General features: G+C 69.1%; 1 protein-coding gene across 1 annotated transcript; it reads left to right on the top strand.

Annotated features, from left to right (window-relative positions):
• Positions 1-2,837: 2,837 nt before the first annotated feature.
• On the top strand, positions 2,838-11,510 carry LOC130853366 (collagen alpha-1(I) chain-like). The gene is made up of 9 exons (XM_057735095.1): positions 2,838-3,588; positions 3,719-3,968; positions 4,197-4,352; positions 5,496-5,581; positions 7,226-7,589; positions 7,676-7,804; positions 8,575-8,764; positions 9,973-10,055; positions 10,724-11,510. Exons 1-9 carry the CDS (start codon positions 2,838-2,840, stop codon positions 11,508-11,510), a joined length of 2,796 nt encoding a protein of 931 aa, XP_057591078.1.
• Positions 11,511-14,621: the final 3,111 nt, after the last annotated feature.

Below are 14,621 nucleotides of genomic sequence, written 5' to 3' on the forward strand. Positions count from 1 at the left end.
TCCGCGGGCAGCCCCCCGCCCCCTGTTCTGCCGGGCCCCGTGGGGTTCGGGCCCGTGTGGGTGTCGGCCGCAGAGAAGCTGGGGGCCCCCGCGTGCCTGCGTGGAGGGGAGCCGCCCGTGGGGCCCTGCGCCTCCGCCCGCCCCCGCGGCGCCTCCCGGGGGGCCGTCACCGCCCTCCCGACCCTGGGCGTCCAGCCCTCCGTCTGGATGCCCTCCCAGCCCGGAGCCCACCCTCAGCCACGCCGCCCGACCGTCTCCCTCGGGACTCGGCCTGGAAACAGGCTGCCTGTGCGGTCACCTTGTGCCGCGCACGGCGTCTGTTAGCCCGACCGGGGAGGGGGCTGCGTCCCCCCACAGGAAGGCTTGGGGGGCCCGCAAGCTCCCCAGGGCGGAGGGCGGCCAGGCCCTGGAGCACGCGCCCTCCCTGCCCTCCTCCTGCCCTCCAGCCGGGAGAGGGCCCGGGATGCCCCCCCACAGCCTGTGCTGACCCCGCCCGGGAGCTTGCGACCAGGACCAGAGCCCGGCGAGGCAGCACGTGTGTCTTCCTGGCCTCCGGGAGCCGGGGAGATGAGGGTTGTGTAACCACCGCTTGGCTCTGCGGGCAGCTCTCGGGTTTTTGATTTAATTGCAAGTGTATTTCCAGAAGCAGAATCTGGGGCACTGGGATGAGGGCGGGCCCGAGGGGAGGCCTGGGCTGCGGGGAGGGGGCCGAGGCCAGAGTCTCTCACGCAGTTGCCACCAAGCGTCTCCAACCCTGCACCCCCCCCCCCCCCCCCCCCAAGGCCGGTAGGAGCGCGGAGCAGAGGTCAGCTAGGCCAGGCGCTCTCTGGTGTGATGGTGGGGTGGGGTGTGGCCTGGCTGGGTGACACCCCATCCCTGTCATCAAAAGCCCCCATCTCGCAGAGCATCCCCTGGCCCCAAACCTGGAGGACTGAGCCGCAGACCCCGCCCTCTGGGCCAGCCTATATTCTTCCAGGTCGTTCCTTCATTAGGCAGACGGCCACATGCTGGGGGCCTTGGTGACCCCGTGAGCTCTACACGACCCCAGGGCCTGGATCTCCAGGCCTGCCCATCCAATTGTCACACAGGTGTCACCTGCCATGCGCCCTGCCTTGTCCCTGCCTGCAGGGAGCCGCCAGCTCAGCGGGTGACACCACACGACCTCAGCCAACAGTGGCCAGATGGGGAGGGTCTTTCCTTCCACCCACAGCCCAGGCTGTCACAGCAGCCCTGTGTCCTCAGGCAGGGCTGGCCCCTCCTGGCCACGGCGTCCCCAAGTGCGAGAGAGTCTGATCAGATGAGACCAGGTGCTGCCCCGGGCCCTGCCCCCACCTGTCCGGGTGTGCTCGGGGGACCAGGGCCGGCCAGCCCTGTGGGACACACAGCAGAGCCTATGGTCCATCTGCAGGACCACCTGGTGTGTGGGGACACGTGGCCTTGACCCGAGGGAACGGAGCATCGCTCCTGCGTGCCCAGCGGTCCTCCCTCCCCACTGTCCGCGTGGCCCCCCACCCAGGGGGACCCACTCCAAGCAGTGCTGGCCCCTTCGGCTCTCCCTGAAGTGGAGGGGGCAGGGGGCCAGGCCTGGCTCGGGGTGGGGTGAGGCTCGCACGGAGGGACGCCGGACAGGTGCGTCCTCCTGGGGCTTGTCTCACTGCCGATGGGCAGATCCCATCCTGGAGGGGGGCTGAGCCCCCGAGCCCGCGGGCCTGGAGTGGCAGGGGCTTCCAGAGAGGAGCCTGGTGCGGCCTGCCCCTGGGCTCACAGGCCCGGCCTCCCCACCCGCCCCGGGGTTAAGGTGGGCACTCGGGGTTACCCATCGTCACAGCCTTGGGCTCCCGCGGGGCGAGCCGCCAGTGCCCGTTTCTGGAGGATTTGATATGCGTGGTTTCCACCATGCGTCCACGTGGTCTGTAGCGGAAAGACCAGGACTTGGCCTCCTTCACGTGCTTCACGGCTCAGGGCCGTTTCCATGTGGGTTACCCGTGGGGCCCTCACCCCTTTAGCGCCGGTCCCGGAGGTCCTGGTTGGACCCTCGCGTGCCTGCACGAGGGACCTGGAGACGAGGCCCCGGGGGGCGGCACGGCGTCTAGTCCGGCTCACGGAGCGGAAAGCGTGGCCGCTGCGAGCTGGGGGTGGGGGCGGCGGGGCAGCCGGGGAGCCCCGCGTGCAGCAGCGCCTCTGACCCGGCTGGGGGGTCCCTGTGCTGCCTGTGACTGGTCTGGAGGCGCCAGGCTGTGGTCACCGTCTTGCAGGGGCAGGACGGAGGCTCTGGAAGGTCGGCTCGGAGCCGAGCTCCTGCCAGCAAGCGGCTGAGTCTCCTCCCGCCGGGCCTGGGTGGGGCGGCTCCCCCCCCGGACTGCAGCCGGGGAGGAGAGCAGCTGGGCTGCTGGGAGCCAGGCCCGGCGCTGCCCTTCCCAGCCCTGGGCCAGCCGTGAGCGCTGCTCCCAGAGGAGGACGAGCCGCACCTCCGGGAGGTCTGCGCCCGGGTGCGGGGGCACCCCTCGCCCACCACGCGCCACCCCCCGTCCCGTCCCAGCCTCCTGCTCTCTGGGGGAGGCAGCGCGATGAACCCCAGGGCCGCGGACTCGGCATGGGCTTGTCTGAAGCCGTGAGGCCCGCAGACCTGAGACGCGGGGGCAGCCTGATCTCCCACCAGGGGAGGTGACCACCCCCGGGGCCTCCGTTTCCCTGCACCCCAGCCAGACCCACGTCCACCCGGGGTCCGCGTTCACCAAGAGCCGCATCTGCTGGGCCGGCCAGGCTCGCATCTGCTGGGCGGCGCGGAGGCTCGGGACTGCTGGAGAGGACAGGCCTTCCCCGAGCCAAGCGTGAGAATGGGCTGGCTCATCCCCCTGCCGGAAGCCTGGGCCGGGTCCAGGCTTGGACAGAACAAGCTGGGTTTCATCGGGGCCAGAAAACATGAGGCTCTGGCCCAGCGCGCCGGGCAGCCCTTCCAGGGCACGTGGGCGGGGCCGGGAGGCCTCCACCGTAGGCTCCCCTCGGCCAGCCGGGGGCCGGGGGCCTGCCCTGGCCCGGTGCCGGCCTTGGGGGGCCAGGTGGGCATCCAGCAAGGGTGTCTGCTGGCCTGGCCTCCATCCCACGAGCCCGTGGGGCCCGTGATGGGAGCGTGGCAGGGCTCCGGCTGCTGGCCCCTGGCAGGGGTGGGGGCGGGGTTCGGGCAGCCTTGGGGTCGAGGCCCCACGCCACCTGGTGTGAATCCTGAGCTGCTGTCTGGGGCCGGGCGGCCTCAGCCCCACCCTCCCATCCGGGATGTGGGCCCCAGAGACGCAGGGAGAGTGAGCCGTGGGGAGGAGAGCGGGGCGGGAAGCTCGGCAGAGGGGCCCTGCCCGCCCCCGGGGACCCTGTCAGGACAGTCTCCTCTCCTCTGTGCCAGTCAGGGCTACAGACAGGGAGAGGGCTCACCTCCTGTCCTGGCTGTGCTGGGGGCCGAGGAGGTCCAGCAGAGGAGAGTGCCCGAGGAGATGAGTCGGGGGGTTGGGGGGTCTCTGTTGGGGACCCAGAGTCAGTCTGGGTCTTCGTACCGCTCTCACCAGCCCCTGGTGCGCAGGCTGACGGGGGCCCCAGGCAGGTCTACATGAGAGGAGACAGAGGCCGGAGAGGCCAGGCCTCCCCAGGTCCACGAGAGGCGAGCTGGGCTGGCCCCAGGCTCTGGGTCCAGAGAGCAGGGGTCCTGGGCCGTGACTCCGGCCGGCAGGTGGAGGCTCCCCGACGCTGACACAGCAGGTGGAGCCCAGGGAGTGGCCGCCACCAGCACCCAGGCCGGACAAGACGCCAGCAGACGCTCCAGACCCACCTGTCGCGGCGCTGGGAGCCCTGCCCCTGCAGCTGGACCGGAGCCTCCCCGCCCACGTCTCGGGGCCTGTCTCCCCCCCCCCCCCCCCCGCGGGGCACCCGCGCACCTGCGTCAGCTCTGGGCACGCTGCCAGCCCTGGCCCTGCTTGGCCGTCAGGGCTCCCTGCCTCCCAGCCCCGCCCTGGCGGGCCCCTGTGCCCGGCCTGGCCTGTCCACTGCAGCGGGGCCTGCCCCTCCCAGCCCTGCCCTCAGAGAGGAGGCTTGGAGCAGCCCCAAGCCATGGGATAGAGGCTCTGTCCCCACCAGGTCCCAGCGGGGGCACGCGGGGCCCAGCCCTGGGCGAGCCGGATGCCCCCCCCCAGCCCACTTCTCTTTCCCAGAACCCCCTGCGGGCAGGCTCTTCTCTTCCAGACATTTCTGGAAGCGTCTGAGGGCTGTGGCGAGGAGGTGGGGGGTGGGGGAGGGAAGGAGGGAAGCGGGAGACAGGGCGTCTGGGCCGGGCCGGAGCCGCAGGCCTCCCCGCTGGGGCTGGGAAGGTGACTCCGTGGTTCCCAGGGCCCGCGCCGTCCCACCGTCCCGCTGCCTAATTTAGAGACGGTTAATGAGGCAGCTCCCCCTGGAGAAAGGCTGCCATCTGTCCTGGTTTCAGAGGCTGCCCCCTTGTTCCACGAGGAGAAGCTGTGGGTGACCTGATTTACCCTCGGAAAGAGGAGGCGCCCGCAAAGGCAGCAAGCCCGGCAGGGCCGGCAGGAGCCGGCAGTGGGCAGGCTGCACTAGCGGGGGGCCCCCAGCTGCAGACTCCATGCCGGGGGACCCCAGCGATGCCGCGAGGAGGCCAGCTCACACCCCTACAGATCTGTGAGGTGCAGACTCACGTGCCCAAGGCTGATGCTCCTGGGTGCACCCCACGTCTCTGCTCTCGGGACCCCCACCAGGCTGCCTTCCACAGCAGGAGCACAGAGAGCTCCACCCCAGCCTGGAGACCTGGCGCCTGCAGCCCAGCAGCCCCGCGCCCTGACCCGGTCCCCCCAGGTCACCGTCCTCCCTGGATCCCAGTGCCCGTCTGCAATGCCAGGGCAGGGCCCGGCAGGGCCACCCAGGCCCACGCAATAAATGTCCGTGCCCCCATGTATTCATTCATCAGCCCAGCATCTCGAGCCCGCGCACGGGAGCGTCTGGGCTGGTGCTGGGCCCTCAGAGCAGGCCAGGTCCCAGCCCCCGGCAGGGGAGGGGCTCCAGGGCCGTGAGGACAGAGAGGCCTGGGGGTCCTCGATGCGAAGGGGCGGGAAAGGTTGGGAGGGCTCCAGGGAGGAGGCGAGGCCTGAGCTGGGGAGCACTGTGGGGTGGGGGTGGGGCACAGGAGACACGTGGGGTCCTGGAGCAGGAGGGAAGGCAAGTGAGGCCCCGAGTCTGGTCCTGGGCGGCCCCCCAGGTTCTAAGGGCGTGGACAGGCCCAGCCCTCTAGGACCGAACAGACCTGCACTCGGGCTGGAGACTCTGCCCGGACAGATCATCCGAGTGACAGTCGCCTGATGCCCCCCGGCCTGCAGCCGGCCCCCGGGTCAGGGGGTCCAGGGCGCCCTGGGAATCACCGGGCTTGCTCTGCCCACTCCGTGCTCAGCAGCACGGCTGGGACAGGCCCAGGGCAGACCCCGCTCCCTACGCGGGTCCTGCTGCAGGCCCACCCTGACTGCTGTCGCCCTGTTCCCCAGCCTCCGCGGAGGCCACCGGGTAGCTGTGGGCAGCACCCTGGAGCAGCCCACACGTGGGCACACGTGAATCGTGGCGGCTTTCCTGACCCACAGAGCAGACAGGAGCCCCTCACTACCCCGCAGGAGGTGTTGCTGAAGACTCTGGCCTGCGCCAAACCTACGCTGGGGCCCCAACCACGGCGCTGAGGCCTCCATGCCGGGCCCTCATCCCTCTCTGTCCTGCAAAGGCCCTCCCCCCGCAGGGAAGGCCCTGCCCCCGCGTGTGGGGCGGGGTGGCGGGGGTGGGTGAGGGCTCTGAGAGGAGGAGGGACCCTGGGAGGACGAGGGGCCCGAGGACGCGGAACTCCAGGGTGGGAGGAGAGGCAGCAGAGGCTGCTGAGCGCGGCCGTGGGGCGGCAGCCCCTGGGCAGGTCCAGCTCACCAGGCAAGCAGCTTGTGCTCCCAGCGCCTGGCCCCCCATGACCCGGCTTCCCCAGCGATGGCCTGAGTGCCGCACGGGGTGCCCTCTCCAAGCCTTGACTCCAGGCACAGGGCCCGGCACCCTGAGACGAGGCCCCGTGGGGTGGGAAGACGAGGCAGCCGGGTCTGGGCCTGTGTCGCTCGCGTGGCAGAAGGGAGTCAAGGTTGTAGATGGAACGAAGGTTGACAGATGGTTTCAAGATGGGGAGATTGTCCAGGTGGGCCCAGCATAATCTCAAGGGAGGCAGGAGGGCCAGAGGGTCAGAGAGGCCACCGCCGGCCTGAAGATGGAGGAGGCACCGTGAGCCGAGGGATGCAGGTGCCTCTGGAAGCTGGAAAAGGAGGGGCAACAGGTTCTTCCCGGAGCCTCTGGAGGGGAGCAGCCCTGCCCACACCTGGATTTAGCCCAGGGACACCCATGTCAGACTCTGACCTCCAAGACTGTAAGATAACACACAAGCCACTAAGCGGTGGCCTTTTGTGACAGCGGCCACAGAAACTCACACACCCTCCTCCCTGGAACTGAGACCCACCCAAGAACAGAGTACAGCCTGTGCACACGCATGCCCGTATACAAACACACACGCACACGCGCACACACGCGCACACACGGGCACACACGGGAAGACCAGGCCCAGCACCGCCGTGTCACCACAAGTCTGCGGTCCGCCCCACGTGGTCACCTGGACAGTAAGTGTGTGTGTGGCTCCAGCTCTAGTGGGCAGGGACCACGGGGTGACACGTCCGGCCCACAGGGGCCGCCTGTGCCCTGCCCCCTCCTTGCTCCAGGCACTCCAGCCCCTGCCCCCGCCCTCCTGGCTTTCAGGCTGGTCATGAACCCCGCACGGTCACCCTGGGAGACCCTCAGAGACCGCGTGGCCTTATGGGACGGGCCTGTCTGGGGTCACGCTTGCGTGGGGAGCCCTGGGCAGAGATAACAGAGTGACTGTCCCTGCAGCCCCTCCCGTGCCGTCCACTCTGGGGTCAAACCCTCCAGGGTCAGAGCTGGGAGCCAAGTCCCCTGAGGTCAGGGAGGACCAGCCCCACGCTGTCTGACGCGGACTGCAGCCCTGGGACCCGCAGCTGAGGGTCCAGGGCACAGTACAGGAGGCGCCTGCTTGCACAGGGGGTGCCCTCTGCTGGTGGCAGTGGGCACTGCAGTGGGCGGGCTGACCAGGCCTCCTGGGGGTGGCCAGACCCTGCACCCTGGGCTCCCCCCCCCGCCCCGCCCCGCCCAGGCCGCCTGCTCCAGCTGTCCCAGGTGCCACCAGCCCTGCGGGGGACGCGCTCTGGGTGTCACAGGAGGGGGCGACCGCGGCAGCCGCTCTCCTGGGAATGTGCTTGGGCTGCTCTTCTTTCCCCCGCCGCGCCCGGCGCCGGCCCGCATCAGGGCACCGTCCCGCGACAGGGCACCGCCCCGGGGCACGGGCAGCGCTGGACCCACCACGCCGGCTCCGTGGCCGCCACACGCTGGGTGGACGGAGCCGGGCTTTGTGCCGTGTGGGTCCGCGGAGGTTTCGGCTCTGCTAATAAGAGCCGGGGCGCCGCGGCCGCCTGGCACTGGGCTCTGAGCCGGGGCTGCAAGGCCCCTCCCCCACTGTGGTGCGTAACCGCAGGCCTCGTATTTTTAGTTCACACTTGACGTCTGAACGTGACTCGCCCTGAAGACCCTGTCATCGGCGGCTCAGCGGGCCCCAGTCCAGGCTTCAAAATGACTACCTGCGGCCCGGCGGGCGTTTCTGTCCACGTCAAGGCTTCCTGCTGGACGCCCAGGAGGAGGGAGGCCGGGTGGGAGCCCAACCCGGGTTTGCGCCTTGGTGAGCTTGGCCTCAGGGCCTGGTCTCATCCAAGGCTGCCCGTCTGCGTGTGTCTGCACCTGGGGCAGACCCGGGACACCGTCCCACGGGGACCAAGAGACGAGGGGCCCTCCGGCGGGCCTGCCCCCCAACGTCCCCAGCAACACCTGAGCCCTGCAGGACCCGCCCCAGACTCTCTGGATGTGCAGCTTGGACCCTGGGCACCCCGACACGCCTTTGGGGGCCACTGTCTTTATCAGCAGGACGTTACCTCTCCTGGAGCCTCCGCCCAGCGAGAGGCTGGGTTGCTGGTGACGGGGACTCCCAGAGGCCACGGGCCCGGCCGTGGGAAATGCCAGCTCGGCGCCTCCGCTTCTCCAAGCCTCTCACCTCCGAGCCCTCGCCGTGTCCTGCCTGCCGGCCTTGGACTAAGGCACCCAGATGCTTCCCCAGCCCCCACCAAGCCCCCACGCTGAAAGAACCGCCTTTAACAAAACCTCCAGGTCTCGGTCGATTTCAACCTGCTCCCCTCTGCACAGCCCTGCGGGCCCCGCTCCCACATGTGGTCGGGGTGTTTGGGGGGCAAGCACTCGGCCCTGGAGCTTCCCGTGTCGGGGCCCCTCCCTGACCCTGGAGGCCAGGGGTGCCCATCCAGTGAGTTGGGGCCACAGGACCTCAGGCCAGGGGACGAGAGAGGCCCCCCAACTCCTCCCTCCTCAGCGGGAAACTTCCCGATGTCCTGGGAGGTCTCCGTGCCGACCGCTTGCTCCTTCTGGGTCCCTGTGTGACAGCTGCGGTCCCGTCCTCCCGTGCCCCGTGCCGGTGTGGGGTCGCTTCCAGATTTCAGCTTTAAGACGTTTCCACTGTGGTCACAGCGGCCGGCACGCCCAGGCCAGTAGAGAGTCCAACGCTGGTCCCCAGTGGGAACAGGATGTCCCCGGGGTGCGAGGCGCCTCCCCCAACCCCCGGACCTTGGCACTGGTGGGACCGGGGTCACGTTTGAAGGGTTGGAGCTTCGGGCAAACCCGAGACCCGGGAGCCCAGGGCCCCGGGAGGATTCGGCTTTGCCACAGCTCTTGTGATTTTTGGTTGTAGAAGTGAAGCCATCAGACTCCAGAGACAGATGTTCTCAACTTCTTGGCAGGGGAACCTCTTCAACCAGAATCCTGGGGATCGGAGGCCTGAGGCGACAGAGCAGGGCTGCTCTGAGCAAGTGGCGTAGGGATGGGGAGGGGCTCCCGCCCTGGGTCGCTGGGTCCCAGGGGCTGTGCCCTGTGCCCTAGAGAACATGAAACATGCCCGGGGGTGTGTCCTGGGCTCCCGCCCTTGCCACCCATCACCCAGCCCCAGAGGCTGGCCGTAGGGAGGGCAGCGCCGGGGCCAGGGCCGGGGAAGGAGGCTGCCGGGCCCGGCTCAGCCAGGCTGCCCAGGGCTGGGAGTCAGGGAGACGACTGCGTGAGGTCATCTAACAGGGACCGTGCCCGTCAGGCCGGGCCTCGGGCCCACGGAAGCTGTGTTGTAGTGTATGTGCAGCTGGGCCAGTGTGAGCACGGGGCATGTCTCGAGAGCCCGACCCATCGCGCCCAGGCCATGGGTCCATGGGGCACACCTTGAGCCCCTGTCACCTCCCCTTGATGCCATGCCATGGGCAACGCGCAGCCAGACAGGGCCAGCGCGTCCCCAGAGCCGCTGCCCAGGGGCCATGGGTCCTGGCCTGGCTGGCACGTCTGGCACGCGGAGCTCCCCACAGCCGCCCGAGAGAAGAGTCGGGCTTCTGCAGCCGGCGTCTCGGCCCACATGGCCGAAGGACCGTGCCAGTGGGAGGCACCCGTCCTGCCCAGGATCAACTGGAATTTAGTGCAGAAGGGGGCAGGAAACCATCGTCTATCCTAGGTTACTGTGCGTGCTGTAAACGTACCTGTGCACATTTGGTCTTTTCTGTGATGCGTCGGAGAACCTGGCAGGGGCGCAGCTTCCTCGCTCTGCGAAGTGTAACAGACTCGCCCTCCCCGACAGAGGCCGACGATGCGGAGAGGCTAAAGGCCACAGCGTTCACACCCGCGATTTAGACCAAAACCTATGCTTCGATAGGAACCTGTGGTAGAGGACCTCTGATCTGCTGTCACTGTCAGCGTGGCTCCACCGGGGGCAGATGCGCACGTCCCATCTCCCCTCCCCCACCTGCGCAGGAAGCAGGGTCCCCCGGCGGCTTCAACGTCAGTGACCTTTCCGTGCGTCTGTGCTGCGGCTTCTCTCTGGAGCTGCTTAGAGCGTCCGCCTGGTTCTCCACTGATTAATGAGCAAATAATATCTTTCACGTGAGCTCGTGTTTATGTCTTACCTTTCATGGAAAATTATCTTTTAAGAAAGGTATTAGGTTTCTAGAGATTATAGAGCATGTACCAAAGGTGTGTTTGTTACTCCACCGAAGAAACTACTGAAGGAGCCACGTACACGAAACGGATAAACGCAGTTTCAAATGTTGGAAGTTTGTACGTGGGAACAATTATTCAAAGCCCCTGTGACGGTTTTTAGACTCAAAAACGGACGTGGAGCGTGGACTTCAAAAGAGTGGGAATTCTATTGGGAATCCTCTCGGGGTCCAGCGGTTAGGACTCTGCGCTCTTCACACCAAGGGCCCGGGTTCAGTCCCCGGTCGAGCAGCTAAGATCCCATAAGCTGCGGCACGGTCCCCCCGCAAAAATCCAGCTATGAAAGAGTAGAACGTCTAGGTTTGAAGAGCAGCGGGGCTCGGCCCCCAGTCTCGTGCCCCCAGCCTGGTCCCCGCCCGGGCTCTCTCGACCGGAAGGGCCTTTCCTTCAGCCCTGGATGCTCAGACACGGGAGGAGAGCCCCTTCCCTGACGTCGGCCTCCTGTGGGCTTCCTCCCGCGCCGCAGGAAGGCTCGGCAGGTGAGCGAACGCTGCTTCCCTCCCTGTAGGCAGGAGGAGGTGCAGCCCGGAGCCTCCGCCCGCTTCCTGAGCCCTGCCCGGGCCCTCGGCCTCCCCGGGCCCCTCGGCCTCGCCCGGCCCCCTCGGCCTCCCCGGCCTGCGGCTGCGGCCACGCGCGGCGGCGCTGAGAGGCGCCAGCAGGTGGCGCCGCCGGCCCGCGGGGACGCGGCCCTGCGCAGGCGGAGGCGCGCCGCCAGGGGGCGCGAGGCCCCCCGCCGCCCGGGCCGGCCTGTGCCCCGCGGGGCCCGGCGGGAGAGCAGGGGCCGGCGTGGCCGTCCGTCCGCGGGGACGTCACGCGTCTGCAGCCTTCCACGCGCCTGGGGCCCCGAAGGGGAGACCGAGGCGGGCGGCCGTCGGCGCTCACCCGGCCCGGGTTCCGCCGCCTGCGGGGCTGCGGGGGGCCCGGTCTCCGGTCGCCCCTGCTCCCCGCGAGCCCCGGGCAGCCGCGCCTTGGGGAGCAGCCGCAGGGGCGCGCGGAAGGCCGAGGCCCCCCGCGGACGGGGCGGGCAGCCCTCCGCCCCGAGGCCGGGCCCGCCGGGCCCAGGGAGCCGCTGCGGCGCCCGCAGGGGAAGCCGGGGGCCTGGGCGCTGCGCCCGAGGCGGCTGCCGGCCCGGCGGCGGCTGTGTCTTGGGCAGCGTGGCCGGAAGGCGCCCGCCCCCTCCGCGGGGCTGCGGAGCCCCCGAGGGACCGCAGGGCCGGGTTGCTGGGTGCTCGGTGGGCCGCAGGGGGCCCCAGGCTGGGCTGGAGCCCGTCCTGGGAGCCTTCTTCCGGGACTAGAGTCCAGCTGGCCCTCGGGGCTGGGCTCCGATGGCGGCTCCCACCCGCTCCCGGGGACCAGGCGACTCTGGAGGTCACGCCGAGGGTCCCCCCACAGCCCCAGGTATAGCGCGTGCCTGGGCCGGGGTGGGGGGGGGGGTGGCTGGGGGCCTGCGGGCCTCCTCCCCGCTGCCCCCCACGTGGGGCCCACGGCTTCCTGTCCAGGGTTGGAGCTCACCACGCACCCAGGCCTTGACCCCACAGGCCCTGGGGTCCCAGCACCACAGCACACCCGGGGAGAGGTTGGCACCCCGTTCTCCCAAGGTGCACCCTCCTCCCTCCCCCCTGGCTTCCCCCCTCCCCTCCTCTCCCCTCCCCCTCCCCTCCTCTCCCCCTCCCTCCCCTCCTCTCTCCCCTCCTCCTTGTCCAGGCGAGCATCCCAACGGCTTCCCGTAAACTCAAGTACCAGGAGCGCCTGCCTCCCTGTCTGTTCCCCGCTCCACAGACTGCCCTGAGCCATGCGTGAGCCCAGCCCTCCGCGGGGCACTGGCAGCTCCCCTCTGGACATTCCTCCAAGGGGGCACTGTGAGCGTCTCTCCCCGCCCTTTGTGGGGGGGGTGCTGTCCACAGGTTGGCCCGCAGTCTCGGCCTGTGAGGGATGGAAGCCCCTGGTGGCACCGCTTCTGCTGGCCCTGCGGCCTCAGCAGAGGAGCAGACAGGACTTCCTGGTCTTACTGCACACACACACGCCGTGCACACGCTACACATACGCACGCACACGCACGTGCTCACACTCACGCATCTGGTAACACGCCATCCAGCGGCTTCCACAGCCGTGGCTCCGAGAAATCCAGGTCACATAACTGGAGGGCATGGGCGGGAAGGCGCAGACCCAGGTGGGGCTCGGGTGGGGGACCCCTCTGTCCTGGTGAGGGCAGAGGGCCAGGAGGGTCCCACGCCTGGTTCCGGTGGGGGAGACAGCTGAGAGCACGTGAGGGCCCACGCTGCCTCCCAGCCGCTGTCTGGGGACGGGTCGGGGATGCTGGGGGAAGGGGACTTGGACAGGGAGAATGGGGGAGGGACTCCAGGTCTAGGGTGACGTGGGGGCAGGGACCCTCTCAGTGGCTCCCACGGTGACCTATCCTGGCCCCCACTTTCTCTTCACCAAAGGCCTCCGCTGAAAATTCAAGACCCGCCTTCCTGGCCCTCTCGTGCACCAGGTCGCCGTCTGCCCAGTGGATGTGGACGGCAGGAGCTCCCCAGTGGGGGTGGGGGTGGGCGGCCTGTGGGGAGGGTCCCGGTGCCAGGGTGGGACTTTCCTCCCCAGCTCCCTGGGCACCCCTGTCCCAGCCGCAGCACCTCCTGGCGCCTGGGAAGGGCCAGACTGCCACCCGCTCACCCGCCCGCCCGCGTCAGGCGAGTGGCTCGGTCAGCACCACTCAGACAGTATTTCCCGCAGCACCATGGATGGCACACTGACGGAGGAAGATGCCGGGTTATTTTACAGATGGAACGGCAGCCACATTTAGAGGCGACGGCCCCCCGGTCCACGTGTCACACAAAGCCTGGGGGGACACCCCATCGTGCAGGCCACGCCCCCTGGGGCCTCAGCTCAGCGTCCACATCCACCCCGCTGTCACCCAGTGCCAGCTGACCCCCCGTCCTCACCCGACCTCTCCAGTCCTCATCTATCCTCCCCTGACCTCATCTGTCCTCCCCTGACCTCATCTATCCTCACCTGGCCTCACCTGAGCCCTCCCGTCCCCACCTGTCCTCACCGTGGCCCAGGTGGGCCCCATGTCTGGGGCTTCCAGGACTTCAGTCTTTCGGCAGCTGGCCTGGCCTTCGTGGAGCCGGGTCTCCACAGCTCGCGGCGCGCGCCCCTCGCGGAGCCTGCCCCGCGCTGCGCAGAGCACATGGAGGCTGGGCTCTTGGAGGACAAACAGCCCCCACGGCCGCCCACCCTCCCTCCATCCCTGCCGCTCCTCTCTCTCCCCAGATGGTCCCTCCCCAGATGGAAATGTCTTTTTGTATTTTTGCTCTTTCCCTAATGTGCAGCTTTTAGGATACATTATTTCATTAAAAATTACAATGTATTTAAAAAACAGAAAGTGTAAGACAAAGCCCACACTTCCCAGGAGGTCTGAGTCCAGGCAGCTCCCGGCCCCCTGCAGGCGGGGCAGGGCCAGGTGGGTGGGGAGGGGGGGTGGTGGGGGAGGGGGCTTTGGAGGAGTGGGACCCCGGGGGGGCGGGGGCAGTGGGGGGGGCGGAGCCTCACCCTGCTTCCCATGGGGCTGCGCCTTCCTTCCGTTGTGGTTAAAACCCACAGGACACTGGTCGTGGCTCTGAGCGCTGTCCTGTGCGGAGGCGCCGAGACCTGGTGTTGGGGGGTCCCCCCCTCCCAGTGCGGAGCCACTGCTTATGCTGCATTTTAATTAGGAATTTGACAGGCCATTTGCTTCCTGCCTCCGCTTCTCCCAGAGACCAGGGGAGACAGCTGCGGGCCTCCCCCCCGCCCCCGCGCCCCCGTACCACCCCACAGCCCCTGCCCCCACACTGCCCTCCGCTCCTCCAGGGTCGAGGAGACCTGCCAGGGTCCCGCGGGCCCTGCGATTTGGGGAGGAGGGTCCAGGGTGGGGCAGGTCTCTGTTGCCCCCTGCGCCCGGCCCCCCAGCTCAGGGCTGCCCGGCCCGCCTGGCCCCCAGGATCCTCCCGTCAGCACAGGCCGCTGGGGTCAGGCGGCCCCACGGAACTGGCTTTTCCAGCCGCCCCGCTCAGCTGGCCTCGCCCAGGCCCTGGGGCGCTGGGGGTGCGGGCGCCTGGGAGGGGGAAGGCGAGTCTCCTGGTCGGGGCGGCCATCTCAGGTCTGTGTGAGAACAGGAAGTCGACAAAGTCTCTGGGTCGCAGGCTGGTGGGATGGGGACAGGCGGGGAGGGCCGGGGGCGCCCCCCAGCCCCGGGCTGCCCGCGTGCACACGCATCCCCCACCCCAGCCTCTCCCGCACCCTCTGGCCCACCCGGCCCTGCCCAAGGCCCTGAGAGCCCCCGGCCAGGCTGGCCTCCTCCCTGGGACCCCGGGGGTGGCGGGCAGACCCCTGGGCCACACAGCACTGCCCCTCTGGCCCTCCTGGTC

Source organism: Hippopotamus amphibius, chromosome 5 (genome assembly GCF_030028045.1).
Source record: "Hippopotamus amphibius kiboko isolate mHipAmp2 chromosome 5, mHipAmp2.hap2, whole genome shotgun sequence".
Classification (NCBI taxonomy): Eukaryota; Metazoa; Chordata; class Mammalia; order Artiodactyla; family Hippopotamidae; genus Hippopotamus; species Hippopotamus amphibius.

Excerpts from the sequence above, each read along its gene's own strand:
- LOC130853366 (XM_057735095.1), top strand. The coding sequence starts at position 2,838 with ATGGGCTGGCTCATCCCCCTGCCGGAAGCCTGGGCCGGGTCCAGGCTT. Across the intron at positions 3,589-3,718 it reads CAGGCTGACGGGGGCCCCAG|GTGGAGGCTCCCCGACGCTG; the intron begins GCAGGTCTACAT and ends TCCGGCCGGCAG. Across the intron at positions 5,582-7,225 it reads CACCCTGGAGCAGCCCACAC|GCCGCCTGCTCCAGCTGTCC; the intron begins GTGGGCACACGT and ends CGCCCCGCCCAG.